The following is a 23,302-nucleotide window of genomic DNA, read 5'->3' as shown; positions in this document are numbered from 1 at the left end:
GAGGCGTTGATACAGTTGCTGTAACAGGATTAGCTTTTGCTTTAGTCAGTGTTTGCCATCCAAGTGATGAATGGCCTCAAATGGGACTGGGACTGGAACTGGAACTGGGAGTGGAAGTGGAAATGCCACTGCAATGGTTGTCCCCCAGCATTATGCAAGACAAATCTGAAGCGGCAAAGCAGCAAGTTAATGGATCGACCTCAATGAAATACCTCAACTGCATTGGCTTCCCACGTCCATGTCCACAGCCATGTCCACATACATTTCGATGTCCATTCTGGATGCCGCCCGATGTGCCCAAAGCAATGCTGCAGTCAAATATTATTCGTAGTTGGTCCTAAAAATGAAATGCAATTATTGCCCAGCCATTGGAGTGCTATTTTGCACTGGGAGAAACAGAACTGAATTAAGTCTGGAATAGGGAAAAATAAATGTTTGTGGAAGGGTGGATAGTACGCCGATCTAAGGCTAAGGCTACGCGAGAGCCATGTGGATCGTAAGAGCGAGCGCGAACACATCGGAGAGCAGTAACAGTGGACTGTAAAAGGGAGCGGTAACAGTGAACTGTAAACGGGAGCGGTAACAGTGAGCTGTAAATGGTAGACGCTGGCTACAGGCTGTTAGCGGTTAAAGGCTGTTAACAGCGCTGTGGCTCTGTTACAGCTGCTGCTGAAAAATTAACGAATAATTTGAAGTGAAAACTCACTTAGCGACCTCTTAGAGACCTCTATATATGATACATATTTTCAAGACCTTTTCTCTCAGTGCTTTGTACGGGTGTGTGGCCTGTGTTTAATTGGTTTGGCTTTGCTCTGTCTGTTAACTATTGGCAGTGACTGTAATTGACCCACACACCCCAGACCCAGACCCAGACCCACACCCATCAACTAGTTAGGCATGCAAATGGAAGTTCTCTCATTATTGAGCCTTTCATTGGTTTAGGTTATACTGAATCGGACTCAATCTCAGGGCAGAATGAATGGAAAAAATAAGAAAAATCTACCAAAAACAAAAGGAAAAAATATAAAACAATTTTTTGTTCAACAACTTTGTGCTCAAAGCGAAAGTGATTTTCGTAGAGCTCATCAAATTTGAGGTTTTAGTTTACTTTCTTTTTTGCCACCGAACTTTACGTTTTTATTTTCTCTATTGAGAGCAACAAAACAACAAAAAAAAAACCACCACAATTAAGAAGTTTCGGTCAAACAGGAGGTGAGGGTTTTTGGGGTTTTCGGGGTTTGATGGTGGGGCGTGGTCACACCAATTAAAATCAAAACAAACGGAAGAGAAAGCAGCGTGGAGAGAGGAAACCCGAAAGCAGAACTAGAGAAAGGTGGAGTGGAGTGGGCTGAGCCAAGTGAAAGTTTCGCCTGCATAACAATTAATTAAATTAGTCTCCATTTCGTGCCGCGGAATCTGTCCTTTGCTTTTCCTTTGTTATGCCACACACACACACAGCGAAAGCCACACACAAAATATTGAATGTCAAACAATGGCGGCGAGAATGTTGAATAAACAAACTAAAATATTCCAACTGTAACTGAGAGCCATAATTAAGGGGCGGGATTCAGGTAAAATGGAGCAAAGTGGATGAGCTCTCTGCAAGTGGAACGTGGCAGGAGCCAACTTTGTTTGGTGGGGTCGAAGCGTAAGTGCAGACGTAAGCATAAAAACAATTAAAACTTTTGCCAAAGTCAAAGGCAAAAAACTTACCAAAGTTGCCCCTTGCATCCCACTCTCTGTTCCCTTAATTGGAAGCATATAAAAAGGAAAAATCGAAACGTTGCTCTTGACACTAGCCCCGAGACGGTGACCACTCGAGTATAAGGAAATCGCGCTCCCATCGATACTCGGATACTACAGCCATCTCCACGCCAAGCCACTCCACTCCGCTATCTCCACTTAACATCTCCTCCACTACAGTCTCCACTCTATCGGGCAAATGATTGACGGCAGAGAGCCTGCCATTGCGGCACACTTCTATCGCATACCGCGCATTTCCGGCCAGATTGTGGGCATTTGGCCGCAGCATCCACGCCCCTGCCACGCCCAGATCCTTTTCATGTTCGCCCTCGCGGTGGTGCTGCTGGGCGCCGTGGGTGAGTGTCTGTACGGCTTTGTGCACCTGGATAACCTGGTAACAGCACTGGAGGCCTTCTGCCCCGGCACCACCAAGGCCGTTTGTGTGCTAAAGCTCTGCGTCTTCTTTGGCAGCCACAGAAGGTGGCATGCCTGGGTCCAGCGATTGCGTGGCATGCTCTGGGCCCACCATCGGCCCGAGGGCCAACAGATGCTGGAGGAGCTCTCGACCATAGCCAATCGACTCAGCCTGTTGCTGCTCAGCTCCGGCACCATGACCAATACCGCATTCAATGTGCAGCCCCTAATTATGGGTCTGTATCGATGGATGAGCCAGCTGCCAGGCCAAATTGAATTGCCCTTCAACATCATGTGAGTAGGGGAATGTTGAGAGTGGGAAGGGGGTAGGTCTAGAGGCGTGATAAGGGGCTATAAAAAAGTCAAGTTATTGCGTGAGCCAGAAATTCAGTTTCAATCTTCTCGCGCGATGTTTCAATTCTCTTTTGGGCTGCTGAATTGCCAAAAATGCCAGGACTCAGAAGTTATTCCACAGAAAGCAAAGATGAAATACGCTGCTGATTGATCATCTCCAGCGGAATGTACACTGTAGTAAAATGACATTCGTTATTCATTCAATTAACTCGAGTTCTTAGCTCTTAGCAAAGGAACTCTCGCTGATTAATCCATCAGCAAGCCAAATGTGATTTGCATACCTCTCCTCCGGCGACTTCCCACCTGACTTATATCAACGAAACTCGCACTTTCGATCCCTAAAATCGAATCTCACTGCTAGCTTAAGTCGTTCCATCATCATCATCATCATTTCTCGCTGTCTGCTGTCTGCTCTCTGCTGTCTACTTTGTGACCTCGATTTTCTCTCTCTCTGTCTCCGTCTGTTGCAGCCTGCCCGCGTTTGCCGTGGAGCAGCCGCTGTTTTCGCTCTCCTACGTGCTGCTGACCGCTTCCGGGGCATGCACAGTGTTTGCCTTCAGCTTCGTGGACGGTTTCTTTCTCTGCAGCTGCATGTACATCTGCGGTGGGTTCCGGCTGGTGCAGCAGGACATTCGACGAGTATTTGCCGATTTGCATGGCGGTGAGTTGTCCTGCATGTCCTGCAAGCTGGCATAATGGCATTCACTTTCTGGCTGGGCTTCTGACTTTTGTTGACTTCTTACAGACACCGTGGAGGTCTTTACCGAGTCGATGAATGTGGACATTAGGCGGCGGCTGGGCGTTATCGTCGAGCGGCACAATGCGATTATCGATTTGTGCACGGACCTAACACGCCAGTTTACCGTTATCGTTTTAATGCATTTCCTGTCCGCCGCTTTCGTCCTGTGCTCGACCATCCTGGACATCATGTTGGTAAGCCTAGCCGCACACCTTGCCACCGTTGAATCGAATTTGGCGGCCGTTTTAAAAGTTTTTCCCTGTTTTTTGTCGCACAGTTCAGATTCGTTTTCCGCATTCGTTTTTGTTTCTTTTGTGGCTGGCAATGGCGCCGCTACCGTGCTCTCTTCCTCTCCGGTGGCAATTTATAAGCGCATGAATTGTTACTGCTACGAAAAAAGTTTTTAATGCGACTTTCACACGTTTTCCGGTGTCCCCGGCACAGCCCCGTGGGGGGGTCCCATAAGCCGTTGGCCACGAACTGCTCTGCAAAACCAGCGCTGAAAATGTTCGGAAAACTGTTTCGAGAAGTCCCTCCCGGCCACTCCCAAATGGGATAAATGCAGGCGACACTTTAGCGCTGCTGCTGCTGCTGCTCCTCTTCCGGAGCAGGGCAGAGCGCTGCTGTTTAAGGTGTTTTCCGAAATCAATTGCCAAAAAGTTGCTCATGTTTGCCCCGTCTTTGGGGAGCAGTGAAAGTATGCGATTGATATTGATTCGCTTAGAGAGCGGCACGGTATAAATATAAAGACTTTGGCCGATTTGTATACATTTATGAAGTTTGTTTTGGTCGGCATTTGGGTGGTTTTATTGGGCACTCGATTGGTCGCTTGGTTGCTCTTCAAATAAGTGAATCAGGAGCTGCCACAGGTAACATTCATTGGTTTTATTGGTTGTTTGAGCTGCACAATTCTCTGGCTCTATTAAATGAAAATAATTGAAATTTCGACAGAGCTTCAGGCAAGAGAAAGTATTGGTCTGGTCTTATGCTAAGCAGAAGGAGAGACAAAATAGTTTCTTGTACTCGCAGCAAGTCCCCAATTGATCACAAAATATCAGCCGCAACACTCTTAAAACTTACTTCAAAGTCTGCAATAATCTAGATTATGATATTAAATTTGAACAAAAAGTACTCTGTGCATCGGTCAACCGAAAATTAAAAATGCATTCCATCGGCTTTGCTCCTCCTCCTTCTTCTCTTACTCTTGCTCGATGCTGACAATCCAACTTTGTGTTCCTCCGCTGCCAGTTGGTGGTCAGTGCAACAATACCATTGGCATACCCTTGGAGTACTCCCTGGCCAGCTGGAAAAAGTTCCTGCTCTCCGACCTTCCCCTAGCCGAGAGCAGAAAAACAAAAACAAAGTTTGGAGCGGGCCAAAAAGGGGGGAAACGAAGAGTGAGAGAGAGAGGGAGAGAAAGCATAAAACTAGTTTATTTATGGCAAATCCTATTACACTCTTGTACAATCGAGCATGCTTACGGCTTTATGCATTCTACTACATGCAGAAATCGTATTAGAAGTACTTTTCCCCTGCTCCTGATTTGCCCCGCAACTGAAAATGTCACTGGCATGGGAATGGGAACGGAAAAGCAATCAGACTTCAGCCAGTCCGCAAGTAGCCCAAGACCATTTTGAGGGAATTTCTTTGAAGTTTTTCATTCACTTTCCTTCGCCGTCCCACATCTTTCCCACAACAACTTCAAAACTCTCACGATTATGCATATATTAAATAATCTCTTGCCATTTTATTTTACTTTTTTTTCACTACAAGCAATTTCTCTCCAATTAATGGCAGCTCTTATCTCGGTCTCTTTTCTTTCTCATTCCATGCTCCATGCTCTTCTGCTTCGCCTTCGCCTTCGCCGGGCAGAACACGTCGTCGCTGAGCGGCTTAACCTACATCTGCTATACTGTGGCGGCCCTAACGCAGCTCTTCCTCTACTGCTACGGCGGCAATCACGTCAGCGAGAGTGTTAGTAGGACTTTTTTATGCACTTCTACTCCCATTTTCCCATTTCCATTGCCATCACCATTCGCACTCGCACAGCCATTTCTTTCCGTCATTCATTCAGCCTTTCCATACACTCGTCGCAAAAGGGTTATCATGGGTTTGCCTGCGAGTTTGCATTCCAGGAGCGCCTCAAGAGATGAGCTCTTTACAGCATTGTCCGCAGTCTATCCAACGTCTGATGAGAGTCTTTTATGGAGAGTGTCCTGGAAATATTCTTTGAACATATTTGTAGTGTCTTTAGAGAAGCGTTTGGGGAGTTTCTGTGTGTAGTTTTCACCAAAGAAATCAATTTGTGATGAATGAATATGTTTGCTGGATCTTTTTGTGTCTCTGTTCAGAGTTTGGCAGCCATCTATCTGCAGATCACTTGATTGGGCTCCATGATGCATGGCCTTAATCTACCCTCTGCCCATTACCATAAATCATACCATACCCAAAGCATAAACCATACTCATAATTATATCCATTGTATAAGCGATTTCCCCACAGAATAGAGCCTAAATCTGCCATCTGTTAATAAGTAAGTAGCTCTTACCATAACCATTCCCCCATCCAATTCCTAGAGTATCTCTGCATTCGCCTCTCACTCATTCTCAGTGCTGCCTTTTTGTTTGGTTCTGGTTTTTTTCAATTTCTGTAATTTCAATTTGACGCCCAACATTAAGCAGCCAGGCACCCGACATAAAAAATGATGTGCCATACACAAATTGCACTTGTGATAAAATTTTAATTACACAACAAAGTGGGGAGGCGCACCCCTCAGTATAGCATCATCATCCATCCCATCCTGCCACATCAGCTTCAGCTTCAGCTTCAGCATCAGTTTCTGTTTCAGTTTCAGTTCCACTTCCCAGATCCAGTTTCAGTTGGAGGCTGTTGCTTTTTTTTTCATCACAACAATTCCGTACCGTACTCTCTCTCTCTTCCCTTTTTTTGTTTTGTTTGCAGAGCGCTGCTGTGGCGGACGTGCTGTACGACATTGAGTGGTACAAATGCGATGCGAGGACTAGAAAAATGATTTTAATGATATTGCGGCGTTCGCAGCGGGCAAAAACAATTGCGGTTCCGTTTTTTACGCCCTCCCTCATGGCCTTCGGTTCGGTATGATTCCCAGAATGGGCCGAGGAGAGATGTGTTGCTCTCGTGCCGTTGATTATGATAATAAATGTTTATGTTTCTCTTGCTTTAACCGCCTTTATCGCCCCTCTCCCTAGATACTCAGCACCGCCGGCTCATATATCACCCTGCTGAAGACATTTCTGTAAGCCTATGCGGCGTATGATTGATATCCAGAATTGGATTTGCCACGAGGGGCATGCTGGCTGCAGCCCAACAAATTTGTCCTTCTCTGTTTGTTTAAATTAAAATAAAAACCTCCATCCAAACGGACATTAAATGGCCTTGTCAGGGGGCTGGTGATGGCCCTTTTGGTTCCTCTGAAGCGCAACAAGTGGCGGCTGTCCGGAGCCCGTAATTGTTTCATTTAAATACCGGCGATGATCTCTTCGTGCGGATTCAAACTAATGAAAAACACTTGGCTATGGGCACATTAATTGGGTCAGCTGGGTGGGTTTGGCCTGGTGTTTCGGTGGTGCCAGTGACGGTCTCTAAAGAAGGAGCGGTAGGGGTAGAATGTGTGTGGTACAGACAGTAATGGCGTTTTTATGGGCACCATCTTGCGGCACGCTGAAACTGAACTTTTGCCGTGCTGTTTTGTTGTAATAATATTTTCCTGTTTTGCCGTTTCTTTTTCAAGACGCAGCAAATATCAATTATAATTTGCAGAAATTTGAGCCACCAAACGATGGCAGAAGCTGGCGCAAATGATTCGATTAAATTCAAATTTAATTAGTGCAGAATTCTATTCAAGTTTCACATTAAAGCGAAGGTGCTGAATGTTGGGCCTTGATGCTCCGATAAAGTGCGACTTAGGTATAGGTAATTCGTGATAAATATACCCAACTGAGTAACTACTTTTGTATATAAACAGACATATTCTTTAGGGGCTAGCAAATGCATCCTTCTTCTCAAACCTTAGGTCAAAGGAGTACTTCTCTAGTACGTTGCCACAAACGAGCGACACAGAGCGACACAGAAAGCGAGCTTTGATAGCGCTGATTAGATCAATCTTTCTATATGCAGCTTCCTTTTGCTCGCATACAAAAAAAACTGCATTGAAAAGCAGCAAAAAAATGCAAAGAGAAGCAGCGGCGGCGGCTGTTCAATGAATTGGAAACGCCATCGACCAATCCTGCCTCGACTTCTCGAATTCTGATTGGAAGCAAATATGCTTTTGCGGGTTTCGCTTTGATGATTATTAAACAGTTTTGTTGGGGGCACACTGCCGCATAAATGTACATGTACCAGTCAAAAGCAAAACCATGACAGCATTTTTTTCCAGTAATTGAGTTTGGAATTTACTTAATTTGAACATTTTGCCGAGTACTTACCCGGACACAGGCAGAGATTGATGCCCGACCAGGGGGGGGGGGGGGGGGGGGGGGGGAAATAAAATGATTTTTGTTGGTTTGTGATTTATGTTTATGTTTAGTTTCATTTCATTTTATTGTTTTGAAAGAATTCAATCCATTGATTTATGTATCATTTGGTTTTGTCATCACATAAATTATCTAAAATCTGCTTACTGGCTTACGTGTAGTAAATTCATGCCTACCCAAAGTACACATACGCGTACTGGTAATATTCATACGAATATTTGCCACACACACACACAATCCTCCATCCTCCATCCACCGTCCACCGTCCACCAATCCATGTGCAACATCAAATTTAGTCAGGCTTGCCCTGTCCGCAATTGATTTTGCTTTTCATTAACGAATTCCATTTGGGGTCTTTCCTTTTTCGCATTTGGCATTTCGATTGCCATTTGCCATTTGCCTTTTCCCATTTTCAATTTTCTATTTGAATATGGAACGCGCCGCGTGACTAAATTTCATTTTGCCCATAAATAAATTCCATACAATTTCGTTTTTTATAATTAAGTTTTACTTTCGCTTTGTTTCGTTTTGTCTTTTGTCTTTTGTCTGTTTGTTATTTTATTTTATTATGTTATTTGATGACAGTTTTACGTTCGTTCTTCGTCTGTGTGCTTTTTTTTTAGTTATTTGATGAGAGTTCTTTTTCGTTTTCATATATGTATATATTACAATTCTTCGGGTAGAGTAGTATGGGTAGTGGGTATGGCTGTATACTTGTGCCACAGACTGTGTGTTTGCTTTTTCGTTTTTCTTTTCTCTTGGGTTAGCTTTGCTCTCTTCTCTGTGCTAAGACAGCATGAAATGTTTATCAAGTCGATGCGTGTTACGCTCCTTTGTCTTCTCGATGTGTGTGGAGAGCAGAGAGACAGGAAGAGAGAGAGGGAGAGGAGACTGGAAGCTGGAAGCTGGAGGCAGAATAATGAAATAAAATAAACTTTTGCATTCATCCAACAGTGGCGTACTCAAGTCTCTGCATTTGACAAGCAATTTTTGGCTAACTAGAGGGAGCAAAAAATGAATTTAAGTAAATTATAAAATATTAGAATAAAGCTTAAACCTTGTCATAGAAAAAGAGTAAGCAAAAGAGATCTATTTTTAAATGGAAAAACAAATTGCTGGAAATCCAAAATAGCAAGAGCAGAGGTGGTCCCTAATAGTAATCGTATTTTAGTTTCCATTTCTGCAATCATAAGTATCTCTAGGCATTAACACTAGTTTTATACATTTTACAGTTGATGCTAAAATGTGTCTTGGGTCGTACATAGACTTTTACTCGGCACTGTACATATATGTATGCATTTTGCATGATAAAGGAAAGCTAGCTGGTGGGCCTGGGCCGCATCTTTGTGGTATTTACAGAGAGTGTCATCCTTCTGTGCTTCTGTGGTTCGCGTCTGCCTTCTACGGCCGTTCCTTTTGCATTTTCCATTGCATTTTCCGGGGCCCAGTGTCTCGTTTTGAACAATGAAATGTAAATATTAAAAAGGAAACACATTATGCTTGAAAGGGAAAGCGAGCGCATGGCTCTCTGTGCTCGTGTTTGCCTTTCCTTTTTGCAGAGAATTTCTAAAAAACATATCTGGAGGAGAGACATCTAATTCTTGCTCATGTTTTTCCATTTGTTACAACACTCTGTCTCTTCCTGTCTCTGCCTCTGCCTCCAACTCTCCCCCTCTGTCGTTTTTTTTTTTCCTTTCTTGGTTTGCAATAACAAAGTTAACGATGATAATGACGATGATGACGATAATGAGTATGCTGCTGCTGGGGGTACAACTTTCGCCTTCAACGACTGAGAGCTAATACCAAGAGGAACATCCAACAAAGCTCCAGGCGGAGGCCAAGTCCGGGCAGTGCCAATGCCTCGCTCTTCTGCATCGCAGCGGGATTCTCATCTGCAAGAGAGAGAGAGGGAGCAAGAGAGAGTGGGAGAGAGAACGTTAGAGATTGGACAAACAGTGGAATATAATTACGTAACATATGTATGCAAATCTGTGGCATGAGGCCCGCCCCATTGACTATGCCATGGCAAATAACTTAATTTGTGGGTGTGGGGGTCCTGGGTCCTTAGCGACTAGATAAATGACATATGTGTTTGAACATCTACGCTACACTCTGGGCTCCTCCTCGGAGCAAATGTTATTCCAGGCATTCCACATCATTTGTCAATGCTTTCCTTTGACTCATCACAAAAGCATACCCATCTCTGCTCGCACAGTCACTGATTTTTAAAGCCCACGTCAGATGAGTAATGGGTGGAATATGCCACACAAGAAAGGGTATTATTGGGGTAGCACATAACTGCTTTGAGTTTGGAGTCAAGACAGATGGCAAGAGCTATGAGGTATATTTCCTTTCCCACTCAAACCACAAAAAGCCGCCAGATCAATATATAACGAGTGGTAATAACTCAAACAGTCGTAGAGTGTAACCCTATTCGCTGTAATAGGGGCCTCTAGCTCTAGATAGCACTCGGTGCTTGTCATTTTTCTTAAAATTTTATTGCCTTTGATTTATTATCTGTATTTATGGAAGTCCCATACCCAGTGCCAGTCCTAGTAGCAAAGGCACAGTACCAGTTCCACTCCCACTCCCACTCCCAGTCGGAGTCTCCTCCACTTACAGCGAGGCTGTCTGATATCCACACCCTTCAGAGCGCGCTGGTCGACTCTTGTGGCACACATGTGGGACATGATTAAGTGCCTGTTTGCAAGTTACTTCTGACATTTAATCATATTTATTATGGCTTTCCAGTGGAGAAGGAGCCAGAAGACAGTTGCTCTTTAAAATGCAAATTCCTGTACGTACAACAAAATTCATTTGAATAAACAACTTAACAACTTAAGTGCTGGACATTTCGCTTAACATTTGATATCGCATAAAAATAAAGAGAGAGAAAAACTAGAGCTCGGACATGGCACGGACACGGAGTCGAGGACGTGGTGTAGTCGGAAGACTTCAATTTGCTGCGAATGTCCTGCCATAAAGGGCCATAAAAAGAGAAGCACTGGAAATCGGAGGACAAAGGAGGCGTCAAGTTTATGCCCCTCATTTCGCAGCTTAAAATGTCTTAATTTCTGTCTAATTTATATGTAAAATATGCAAAGCCGAAATGGCGACTACGCCAAAGTCTCCAACGACTGACTGTTCGCTCCTTGTCCACATTACTCATACGCCAACGGGGCCCGCGACTCGCTGGGCGGGAGGCCCAAAAACAAACAAAAAACAACCCAGAAAGGAAGCCCAACGTTGTGTGTGCGCGAGCCATGGGAGGCGAAGAAAGTGTGGCGAAACTTTTAGTTTTTAGGCCTCCACCTCCACCGCTCCATCTCTACTCTTAGTCCCAAAAGGGCGTGTCTCTGAATGAATAGAAAGACAGAGACGGAGACGGAGAGAGAGAGAGAGGGAGAGGCTGCTCTGCACAGTGTGTGCAATAAAGTTGCCTTGCAGGCACTCGAAACAAATACTAAAATATGCAAAGCGTAAACTGGAATCATTCAAAAGAGTAACAGGAATAGTAAGTACTATTATTCAATTTCCTTTCTCTCCTATTACCATTAAATGATAGGAATTTAGTTTTGGGCACGAAGAACTCTGTGGGCCTTGATGTCTGTGGCCTAACCAAAAGTCCAACAACATCTTGCAAGTCCTTAGACAAGTCAGTGCGCACTGAAGCAAGGATAAGCTTTAAGAGTCCGTCTCCTTTGAAGGAAGAACAGCTCCTCTTTTCTCTCTCTCTCTCTCTCACTCTACACACATGTATGTACATATGTGTGTGTGTGTGCTGTACACTAACAACGTGCTGGCACTGTAAATAATAGGCTTATGCCTCGCCTGGCACCACCTGAGCCGGAAGAGCGTAGAGTGGAGGTACCCAGGGTCCAGGCACGGACCTGAGCCCCGAGCCGTGAGCTGTGAGCTGTGTGCCCAGACCAGGCCAGGCCAGGCCAGGCCAGGACGCACTCACTCACTCACTTACTCACTGAATGACTCCCAGGGACTCACCATTAATCACATGGACCAGGACGCTGGCGCTGCTGGCCGTTGTGGGTTGACACGTGTAGTTGCCGGTGTCCGTCGTCTGGGCATTGGCGATGCGCAGCCTGTCGGGATTAAGAAGGAGACACTGAGTACAACTCAATTATGCTGCCACCCCCATTTGCCCGAAAACCCACCTGGACTTGAGGGTGTCGCCCAGCTGTGACTCCATGGCGATGCGTGTGGCAAACTCCCGCTGCAGGTCCACCTCGCTCAGCACATCATTCGGCGACGCTTCCACCTCCAAAGGATGCCCTCGCTGTTGCTCCTCCTTGGTGGATGTGGGGCCAGCCGCCTCGCCATCGTCTGCATCGAATGGCGTGATCATGTGCTCGCCGCGATACCAGTATATCGGTCCAATGTCCTTCACGGACGGCTGCTGCACCACACAATTGAGGATTATGGCGCTGCCTGCCTTAAAGTGCAGATCCGGTGGCCCACTGATAACGGCCTTGGCGTCGGGTGAGATTTCTGCAACGCACCGAAAACAAGAAACAATTATCAGCGTGTTGGGCTTGAGGTGTGCAAAAAGCGATATCAATTTGGGGCAATCGCTTGTGAAACGAGTTCCCAGCCAACTCGGAATGCACATAAAAACTTTTAATCATAAAACTTTATGGAATAACTTTTCAATTGCACTAAATTTAAGTAAATTCGCGAAAAAACAAACAAAAAGAGAAGCGAACAGAAGAAGAAGTGAGAAAATCACACCAGACATTGCACACACACACACACGCACACACATGTAGCACACACACATACATACATTTATGTGTATGAAATTTTGCGTTCGCATATGGAAACTCGCACAGTCGTCGCCTGTCCTGGTGGAACTGGGTTAATAATAATATTTATTATGCATTGCACCGTGCAAATAATAATAATTAAAAAATATATACCCAAAAAACCAGAGACACGACACGGTAAGCTGAAATAAAAGTTCATGTGGAGTTGGGCACTGTGGGACCTTCGAAGGGGGAGACGTTGGAAGGAGGGTAAGTAATCTACAATCTAAAGGCAACACCGCATGGAAATTCAATTCAACTATGGAATATTTACCGAAGCGACACGAAATACACTGCCCAAAGCTGATTGCAGCAAAGAGAAATATTATGAGAACCTCCAGTCACCACTTTACACGCAATGAAACAAGTCCCAAAACATTTTGGGGAGCTCTACAGCCTGCAGCATTCGCTGTCCAGTGGGAAAAAGGCCACCAGTAGCGAGGGGCACAAGGGCACCGACACAAGAATTAATTGCTATTATTTTGCGCTCTTCTTCCCGTAATCTCTTGCAAGCCCCATTAAGGTTCAATCATTTACCAAATGCAGCTTAGTGAGGGTAATCGCTTAAGCCCTTCCACTCTGATTGCTGAACAATCCGTTCAGTATTAGTTCCACATTTTTGTCCGCCATCGCAGAGTCTGTGGCCCACTGTGCCCCGCGCTCTGGCTGCGACGCAGCTCATAAAAGTGCATATGATGATGATTACATGGGTCGCAGTACGAACGGAGGAGGGGCTCTACAGCGAGCGCCAGGAAGAGATCTTGCCGAATGGCGGTTTCTGCCTCTACCCACCACCACCCTGCAGCTCTCCCGCTTGCTCTTGCTCTCCCCGAAAATCGCACACGATGTATTTTTTGTTCGTCTGTTTGTTTGCATCTCTCTCTCTCTCTGGCATATGTTGAGTTTGTTCGCGCGAGGCTACATGTGTGTGAATGGGCATGTGTGTGTGTGTTAAAAAATCCCACTGCGCCATTAAGTGCGTATGTATTTGGTGTCCCCTCCATGCCCCTACAGCTCCGGAGTCGTACAGTCCTACAATCCACCTCCCTCCCCCTCTCTCGCAATCTCTTCCTCACTCTTTGCGAGTGTGTTTTTTTTGCAGTGTCACTGCGTTAAAGGCAATTAACACCCAGAAGAGGCAGCGGGGGAACGTGCTGGGTAGCGAGACACAGAGAGGAAGGAAAAGCAGCAGCGAGACACAGGCATTTTCCTCACTATTTTCATTTCATTTCAGATTTTTCATTTTTCCTGCCAGGCCAGCTGTCGCTAAAGTTCTGCGTGCATTTTGTGTGGCCGCCCATGAAGTTTTTTAATTTAAATATTTCATGAAAAATAAAATGCAATGCGTGTGGCGTGCACACAGCAACAATCAGGAAAATTCGGCAACAAAGGCACTCTAAGGTCAAGTGGATGCAATTACGTACAGCCAAAGAGGGCACTAGGCAAATCCTAAAATTAAATGCAGCAACAAATCCTAATGATGTGGAAAAATGTTGAGCGCATTTTCCTAAGAAAAAATCCATGGGGAAATTTATGAAATGTTATCATCAAAACATTCCTCAATGCATTTGCCCCCCTATGAATTTATTCCCATGAAAATAAAATGCAGTCCAGCATGGGGTACGAAACAAATGCATTGGAAAAATGGTCAAAACAAATCGCCAGCAAATTCTTCCTTTCGTTGGCATATTTGTATCATTTTTTACAGAATGAAAAGCATTTGAAGCTCCCACAGAGTACATACATAACTATATGTAAATATCAATTCATATGGTTAGGTATCTGCGCAACAAACATTCGGAACAAATTATTGAAATGATTGTACAAAAAAATCTAAATGCTAAATCGTCTCCCATTGCGAATGCATTGCTGTTCCTTCTGCAAGGCATTTGTTTGCAATTCCCAGCACGAATGTTTGTAAAATTTAAGGCACGGCATGGCATGGTAGGAATTTTAGGAAATAAAACCATTATTTGATTACATTTCCAGCTCGGATTTATTCCGCTTTCATCCCTTGCGATCCTCCTACGCCATCCACCCTATTCCGAGAAAGGTTAAAAAAATATTTTTTCTCCTTTCTTTTTTCCCTGAACTGACGTCTGAAGGAGCAGCTTAGAGCAACGGCTCTCGTGTACAATGTACTGGCAGACACATTAATGTGAATCGTACGTACTTTAAGTAAATACTACAATTGTGATTGTTTCGTTGTGACTGCGTTGTTATTGTTTAATTTACCCGCAGCTAATTGCAACGAAATAATATTTTTCAATTGTAATGAATAATGCATAAATATCATATGAAAAATATTTAAAAACTGACGAAATGTCATGGAAAAAGTACGCCCATTTGTGTACCGTAAATTCCCCAAAAGATTAAACAATTAAAAAACAAGTAGCTTGATATGAATGAAGGAAGCTTAATTATATATTCAAGCAAATAAATATATGTATCCATATTTAAATCCCTTTAAACTTCTGCAAATACTGAACGACAAATGAAATGATTAAAAAAGTGCGCGTAAAAATCCCCGCATTATGCACGCATTGTTGTGCGGCAAGCAGACTCTTCCAGCACAATTTCCCACAAGATTTAACAATCAATTAAGCCACTAATTGCAGTGAAATATTTTTCAAGAATTATGCCTCCATATTTATACGGCCTTTTAAATGATCATCTTAGGGCATACTTTCCATGCATATTTATTTGGATTTATTCCGGACCAGCCCCCAACCTTAATTTATAACAGAAATAAATCTCTTTTCCCCCTTCGTAAAAAACAAAGAACAAAAACAAAAAACAGCAAAAAACGACGAGCGAAAAATAAAATTGTTTGGGGTTGGTCGCATAAATTTGCATAATGACATTAATTAAATGCAATACGAGGCAACAGAAAAGGGGCAGCTACTGAAGCAGAAGCAGAAGCAAGAGCCCGAGTCGGTGCTCGAGCTCGGAGCTAGCAAAAGTGGAGCCCGGTGGCAGAATGAAGAGTTAAGCGCCTTCCGAAAGTCACTCATACGACACGTATGCCGATAATGTTATTAAGGACGCAGCCAGTTTGCCAGGACTGTCAGCAGCACTGTTGTCCAGTCGAGTGGACTCCTGCGCTCTGCTGTCGTATCCACTCCGCTTCATCTCAACTCACTCCTTTCGACTCCTAGCCTATCCATTCCAGAGCACTACAGAGCCAGGAGTCCACTCCAGTCGTAGGCTACGAATTTTTCTTTTAAATTGTTTCATTAACGTAAATTAAAATGCATACGGCCGTGAAGAAAATGTAATCGGAAATGCGTTTGTAAGCGTCAGAGCAGGAAGCGGAAGGGCAACATGATGGAGGATGAATACGAGAATTGGGCACAGCAACGGACACAGCAACGGACACATTCACGGACACGGACTGCGACAAAAATGCATCGCGCCGAAGTGCATAATCGGAAACTTAAAAAGGCATTGCAAACTGATTTGCATAAGTGGCTGACAGCAGATGCCGACAGGGCCTGTCAACAGCTCTCAGTCTTTCGGTTTGTCGCTTCCTCAATCCCCCACCTCCCTCCCCAGTCACACAGTCCCTCAATCTCTCAAGTCCCTTTCGCCACTTGGCAGCACTTGGCCCCTTATCGAGCCTGTTATTTAAAGCACCCGGAAAAATTGCCACTCTCCATGGAATAGCCTTAAATTTCGCCAAGTTCTTTAAAAATCCATTAAATCCAATATTCAAATTGATTGTTTTTTAAACGCTTTACATTGAGGAATTAACCGAAAGGCAAATGAGGCTGTGCTGTCGATGGATTCAAGGAATTTCATTACAGGTGATTGAAAGATTCCGCTGGTGGAGTGAGGAAATTAATGAGGAGCACGCCATTCAGGAATCACGATTCAAATGAGATACGAGTTTGTTTACGAGAATGAGGCTCCGAGGAATGGGATTAACATACGCATGGAAAAGTTCTTGCCTTGATGATAATTATTCCATTTTTGTGTGTACCGCAAGAAATCGCTTTATTACAAATATAATGATTGTTTGTTGTAGTCCAAAGAAATCTACATACACACATATGTGTATATATGTATGCGGTTTTACAAATCAATGAAAAGTAGGAGACTGTTCAGACTGGCAGCGTTAGCGTAGCGGCAGCACTGTTAACAGCCCAGCTTAACAGCCTGCTTGAGCTCTGTGCTAACAGCCTGTAGCCGTCTACAGTGCTGTTAGCGCTCTCTGTCAGCGCTCGCGCTCTCACGAAGCATAAGTACGATCTCTCACGTTCTAGAATACAGCGACGCTCGGATCCCCGTTAGTTTCGTAACGCCACGCCACTCAGCATTGCACGTTTATTAGACCAAGTGCATATGTACATACATATGTGCCGTATATCTTCATCCAAAATCCTTTCCTATGTAATCAGCAGCAATCCCCGCTCCTACAAATCAGAGACTTTTTCCATGCAATCCTCCTCAAATTAGAAAAAACAAAAGAAAAAGTCTTTCAATTATAAAATCCATCTAGATCTAAGCAAGGAAAAACCTCAATCAGCGAAGGCTTAGACACATAAAAACCGAGGATAATCGAAAAAGGAAACACACAGCTAAAAGCCGATGCAAAAAGTCTCAACCCAAGTGTGGCTTCCAAGAGAAAAAGTTACGCTCAAAAAGAAAAAGTCTCAACTAAATTATGGCTTCCCCCCCTCCCAAAGCGGAAGTCTCCCCAGGGAGCGAGAGAAAAGTGAAGAGTAATTTTCGCTTCTCCTAGCGCTTTTAGAGTTTCCCCGAGCTTCCCCACGAAAAAATGCAATTTTCCAGAGCCACATCACCAGGTGGCGACGGGCTGCCACGGTATTCAGTATTCCATTTTGTAATCGGGGCCATCATCAATTAATCATTAGCGATGGATTTTGGAGTCATCAAGGCCCAACTAATGCCAGGAACAAGACACTGTGTTTTGGGTGAACAGGACACAAAACAGGCCGGCCGGAGCTGGGACGTCATACTGAGAGCTAATTATATGCGGACACGGGCATTATTCATGGCTCATTAAAGCGTTGAATACATCGGATCCAATCGGACCCCGGTACGTAATCCCGCCGGGTTGACATGCTAATTAACTCAGCAGCCTCTGTCTCTGGCTGGCTCTCCCAAACAACAAGCGACATGTAAGCTCCATCTGTTTGCATGGAGAGAGAGAGAGAGCGGGAGAGAGCGGGCGAGAGAGCGGGAGAGCGAGCGAAACTCTGAAATCCGGAGGCTCAGCCGCCTGCAGCTGTGGCGCACGCTCCTTTGCTCCTTTGCTGATTTCCTTTTTTATTTATTTATTTATTTATGGGACGAAATGTGAAATTAAAAATGTATGCCTAGAGGCGCAGCGGGCCGTACCGAAAAACTGAAACCCCAGTCGGGTATTGGCATAGCATAGAGGGGGAATAGGGGCACGATGGGCACGATGGAAATAATCATAATTGCTATTGCTGCTGGCGGTGCAAAAACTGAATTAACATTTTTAATAAGCAGCTACCAGCTCTCAGCCTGGCAGGTAAACAAACATCACTCCGAGATCAAAATAATAATGAAATTAATGTTAACTTCAAATTCAGATTCAAGTTCCGCTGTCCGTTGGCCAGTGTCCGTCCGTTTGGCTGATTGAAATGTGTCAGCCAGCCAGCTATCAGTGGCAGCAAATCGAAAATGTTCCACCCATCACAATTGTTTCACTCACCGATGATGTTCAGCTGAAATGCCATGGACATTTTGGGTTCCGTGTTGACCTGGCACTCGTAGATGCCGCTGTCCCGCGCCTGCGGTGACTTCACATGCAGCGTCCACTCCCTGGCATCCTTCGACTCGGTTACCTGCCAAGGACATACGCAACAAAATTTACACATATAGTACGTGGTATGGGGTATGTTGTGTGTGAGTGTGCAATGTAGATATTTGTACTCCTATGGCATTCATATTGCCAACTAGAGCTTCCCAACGCATAAACCAGAGCTAAAATAATGCATAAATATATGCACATATCGGACAAAATTGTCTTCCTTTTTATGGGAATAGTTCGCTTCTGTTTATCTGCCATTTGGCATTCGGTAAATCTGCAGTAGAGGGTAACCATAAAGCAGTGACATTGCAATTTACGAGTAGACAGCCACAAATGTGTTGTTTTTCAGTTGTTCGATTTCAGTTTTCAATTTTGCATTCATTCTGTCATGTCTCGATGGAATAATTATTCGCTTTTAAGGCAACAATTTGCAATGCAGCAAATTGTTTTGCTTTTTTATATTTTATTTTTTTCATGCAAATTAAGCAATTATGCAATTGAATGTTTGTTTGTTTGCTGGTTGGTTGCTTGCTTGCCTGTTTTTGCTGTTGCCACTTGTTCGTTCGATTGTGCAACTGGCGCTGTGTGTTGGGCTGGGGGCAGATTTGTCCTGAGTTATGAGTCGGATTAGCCGCTGAAATATCGTTTATGCATGCATAATCAAAGTGGCTTTATGGTCATAATACCCCAAGAGAGCTGGAGTTAACTTTTACATGCCGCCATGGCTGTGGCTGTGGCTGCGGCTGTTGTTGGGCTTCACCACATTCCACATTGAAAGTTTATCGGGATTTGCCGTGTTTCCAGGTATCTAATCTAGAAGTTGATCTGGGGGGATTGAATGCCAGTCATTGACTCGTTTTGTCGCCGTGCTGTGTGGGTTCACTGTACTAATAGATTGTTGGTTTTTCTAGGGATTTCTGTGCAAAGCATACTTGAGATGGATTTCCGTGGGATTCAAATGCAAAATAGGCTCGCAAAATAAAAGAGCTTTACACAACGCAAAATTGGTTTGAAAGTGGCAAAGGCAGAGGCATTTATTCGTTTGAATTTATCTTGAAATCACACTGCTAAATGAAGTCTCAGCCAAGACAAGGGTAAGAGATTGTCTGTCTGTCTGTCTGTCTGTCTGTCTTGTGTATAATCCTCAGACTAAGTCAATGAAATTATGACTCTAGAGCCTTTAGAGACTTGACTTTAATCATTTTTGGGTAGACATTTCACGCTTCAGGGCACTTAAATTCAATCAGTATCCATTATGAATGAGAATGTTAATGTATTTTGGGAGTTGTGAATGGAAATTCAGTTAGTTTTGTGTCATTAAATGGAAACAGAGTGTGATTAGGGAACCAATTGAGGTGTGCACATCAACAGTCAATCGGGAAGCTTATTTATTGCTGAACATTAACAATTGAGCAACCAACCGAATGCTTAATAAACTCTTTAAACAAAAGTAAGGAAAGTTGCTCAAACAGGAACTAATCAACCCAATCCACTAGGTTCAGAATTAATCATAAATCAACAGGAACTCCCTTAAGAAGTCACTAAAAACGAATTAGCCAAAAGCGGTAGCCAAAAACCAATACAAAATCAAGAGCTAAACATCTGAGATTAAGGTCAAAGAGTAATCTATAGAAGCTACCCATCAACAAGCAATCAGAAATCACAAATCACAAATCGGAAACTGCACAAATCAATATCTAATCGATGGTCCAACTTTGACTCTCCCGTTTAACCTCTTATGAAAGGTGTCCAGGACAACGTATAGTTGGAATGAAATGTAGCTACCAATAATGTATATATGATGAATGTTAATGTTAACGCATTCAATTAGTTAGTGAATACATGACAAACCTGGAAACGCTTGTCCGAGGTGTAGGTGGCTGTGCCGACAGTGAGGATATGCAGATCACGTTTCCGTATCCAGGATACCTGTTGGCACAAGCAGATGGTTGAAAGAAATTTGATTAACGAGCGCACAGCCACACGATATACTCGATGTCCTTGGCACGCATCTTCATCGGGTTATGGAGGGAATGCGGTCCTTGGAGAAGTGCCACCACACCACAGGCACTCGGCCTTTTTGCACTCACCGATTTATCATGTAGACTGTCCACGCGGCATTTAATTATGGCCTCGGTGTGGCCAGTGCGTCCGGTGATGTTGCGCGGCATGCCAAAGTCGAAAATTGGCAGGGACTGGGCGAGGTCCGAGTACAAGTCCGTGTCCGTGTCCCGGTCCCGGTCCCTGTCCATCTCCGTTTCCGTTCCGAGCGCAAAGAGATCTGAGCCAAAGGACACGGGGCCGCTGCGCAGCTCATCGCCGTCGCCGGCCAGGAAGGCTAAACTCTTGAAAGTGTGATTCGTGGCATCCGTTTGCGGTGGCGCCTCCACCGCAGACGATGATGAGCCGCCGCCCAGTGATGTTGGTGCCGATAGAAATGTGGACAGGGTGGGGGGGCCAGCCACGGAGCCAGCCTCGAGACTGAAGTCATTCGAGGAGGAGCTGTTGTAAGGAGCTGCGGCCGCCGCTGCGGCAAACAAGAGGCCTGCAAAAGAAGATGGCAAATCAGAGTGAGAAGAGGCAGTCAGAGACACCAAAGGAAAATAGAGCAAGATAACAGAGAGAGTGCCGGAGGGGGCAAAAGTAGAGACGACGTCGACGAGTTGAGTCTTTGGCTCCTGCTTCATGTTTTCCAAATGAATTTATAACTTGGCTTCGCCGTCAGTCGCGTCTCTCCTCCGCTCATCTTTGTGCCCTGCCATTCATCTTGTTGGCCCTTTTGATTTGATTTGTTTCCACTTTGGCCACAACTCTCAACCGTTCCCCATCCCCTCCACCTTCATTCGATTCCACTGCAGAAATGTAACCATACATAAATTGCGCTTTGGCTTTAAGCATCGTCGGCCCACGGGCAATTTGCATTAAATTTATTTGCGTTTCGCCATTTCTATCAGCCGCCGCTGCATATGTGCAAATATATTTTGCATATCAATTTTACGCTGACAATTTAAGCGAGAACCAAGCGTCTACAGCGTCGAAGCCCCTGAAACCCCAAACTCCAGTCCCCGTTTAAATCCCAATCCAAACCCCAATTTCCAACCCAAAGTGACAAATTCAATTTGTGCTCTGCACAAAGACTGCAACAACAACGAGGGGCGGAAAATGCATAAAAAATGTAATGTGCAACAGCGTAAAAATAAAAGGAAGGGGCGCAAAAAAGTGGGGAAATGTTGGAATGAAAAATAAAAGAGAAACATTAAGCATACGGCATGTTGTCACGACAGCAACGACAGCAAATATTTGCGAATATGCCAACTAAATATAGAGCAGAGCAAAAATATATAAAAAGGAATTACTTTCAAATTCAAATCAACAGGGAATTCGATGTTGACGAGTGCGGCAAAGGGGTGGAGCGGGTGGTGCGAGGGGTATGGGCACGGGGAGTATTGGCATCGAAATGGATTTGGCAGCCATCGAGGTTCTTCGAGGCTTCCTCGACAGGGATTTAGATTGGAAAATTTGTATGGCACATTTCAAATTTTCGAATGGATCTCACAGCAAAGAATGGAAATCTTTAAAGCGTGGAAACGCGTGCATCAGCAGCCTCAATTGCAGTTCAATTTCTTTATTTCTTTTGTATATTTATGTCAAGACCCAACACCTCCATCAGCATATTCCCGATGCACCCATCTGCACCTCTTTCAAACTCTCCCAATTCATTATGAAAGAATTTAAGGTCTCCCATTTGATGAGTTTAACCCTCATCAGCACGGCCTGTCAAACTGTTTGGATTTTCCAAACGAATCAGAATCTCTGTCTCTTCTTTTTCTAACAGAAGCTCACTTGTGCATGAACATTCCTTAATATTCATGGGAAGCGATCGCATGCCTAGAAATCAAATGAATATTTTGAGGTGCGACTGTACGTCTTATATGTCGGAGGATTGTGCCGGGAAAGTCGCGTCCTCTCACCTCGACTTTGTATAAATTATTTAAATCTTTGGTGGGAAGTCTGCCACATCGTACAGGCGCCCCCTGAGACGTCCCTGAATGTCCTGACATATTCCCATAAATTATGCATATCTCTGTGGGAAAAAGTTTACTTTTCTCAACATTTCCTTCCTGTTGCCACAAATCTTTCAGTCAATTCCATGGGTTCATTGAGGTCGACAGATCTCCCGGCTCATATAGGGTATACCCGAGTTCTGTAGGCCTCTTGTGGCTCCCTTGTTTTATGCTTGTTTGGGGAGCTGCGAGCTGGCAAACAAACTTTTTATTTTGTTGCGACCTACTTAAGGGTTCCGCTTTGGCTCTCGTCGCCTCTGCTGGCCCCTCGATCCCACCCCTCGTAGTTGCTGGCTGTGACTCGTCTGGGGTTCGCCACATGAGGTCATGGAAATGTTTTCCGCTTGTTGTTCTTGCTTTATGCGCTGCTGTAAAATAAAGTAGCAAATTTGTATTTTATTGTTTGTCGCTTGCCTTCAGAAAACAACAACGACGAAAAACATGAGAGAGAAAAGCAACAAGAATAACAGAATCTGCGTTTGGCAACACTGCGAATGAGTGATTTTGCCCCAGCCCTGCTGGGGGGAAAAGTATGGCATTTTCCACACAGCTGCTCAAAGGCGAAGCCGAGGCAGAACAAAATGCTGCAGGGACATTCACAGACAGTTTTCATAGCAAAAACAGCAGCGACAGCGGGCGAGGCAGTTCCGAAAACGATTTTCCCTCATCATCATCATCAATAATTTCATCATCGCCAGAACCGAAAACAACTTCAAAAAGTTTTCCCCTACAATTCAATAGACGAAAGAGCAGCAGCAGGAAAAAGCGGCGAAACTCTTGCTAAACAAATTTAAGCAAATGAAAAGGCACTACAAATTCTGCGCAATGCTTTTTTGAGTATTTCTTTTTTCCAA

General features: G+C 44.4%; 2 protein-coding genes and 1 long non-coding RNA gene across 3 annotated transcripts in view; 2 read left to right on the top strand and 1 right to left on the bottom strand.

Annotated features, from left to right (window-relative positions):
- The first annotated feature begins 1,942 nt into the window (after window positions 1-1,942).
- Window positions 1,943-6,566, top strand: LOC117582102 (odorant receptor 22c). The gene is made up of 6 exons (XM_034269666.1): window positions 1,943-2,451; window positions 2,982-3,172; window positions 3,257-3,444; window positions 5,123-5,224; window positions 6,212-6,364; window positions 6,478-6,566. Exons 1-6 carry the CDS (start codon window positions 1,943-1,945, stop codon window positions 6,526-6,528), a joined length of 1,194 nt encoding a protein of 397 aa, XP_034125557.1. The 3' UTR covers window positions 6,529-6,566.
- Window positions 6,567-8,318: 1,752 nt separating this feature from the next.
- Window positions 8,319-23,302, bottom strand: part of LOC117582186 — a 49,747-nt gene continuing 34,763 nt past the window's right edge. The window contains exons 2-7 of the mRNA XM_034269789.1: window positions 20,475-20,929; window positions 20,236-20,313; window positions 18,286-18,418; window positions 11,934-12,267; window positions 11,764-11,861; window positions 8,319-9,653 (exon numbers count right to left, since the gene is read on the bottom strand). Coding sequence (XP_034125680.1) covers window positions 9,544-9,653; window positions 11,764-11,861; window positions 11,934-12,267; window positions 18,286-18,418; window positions 20,236-20,313; window positions 20,475-20,929 — 1,208 coding nt within the window. The 3' untranslated portion in view covers window positions 8,319-9,543. The remainder of the gene's footprint in view (window positions 9,654-11,763; window positions 11,862-11,933; window positions 12,268-18,285; window positions 18,419-20,235; window positions 20,314-20,474; window positions 20,930-23,302) is intronic.
- LOC117582188 lies at window positions 19,092-19,388 on the top strand. The gene is made up of 2 exons (XR_004573709.1): window positions 19,092-19,188; window positions 19,296-19,388. It is a non-coding gene; the product is annotated as an uncharacterized LOC117582188 (long non-coding RNA).

Source organism: Drosophila guanche, unplaced genomic scaffold (assembly GCF_900245975.1).
Source record: "Drosophila guanche unplaced genomic scaffold, DGUA_6, whole genome shotgun sequence".
Taxonomy (NCBI): Eukaryota; Metazoa; Arthropoda; class Insecta; order Diptera; family Drosophilidae; genus Drosophila; species Drosophila guanche.
Note: the sequence above shows the minus strand (reverse complement) of the source record. Positions and strands in the feature narration are given on the sequence as shown.

Coding starts and splice junctions, on each gene's coding strand:
- LOC117582102 (XM_034269666.1), top strand. CDS start 1,943: ATGATTGACGGCAGAGAGCCTGCCATTGCGGCACACTTCTATCGCATA. Junction 3,445..5,122: donor CCATCCTGGACATCATGTTG/GTAAGCCTAGCC, acceptor TTCGCCGGGCAG/AACACGTCGTCGCTGAGCGG. Junction 5,225..6,211: donor GCAATCACGTCAGCGAGAGT/GTTAGTAGGACT, acceptor TTTTGTTTGCAG/AGCGCTGCTGTGGCGGACGT.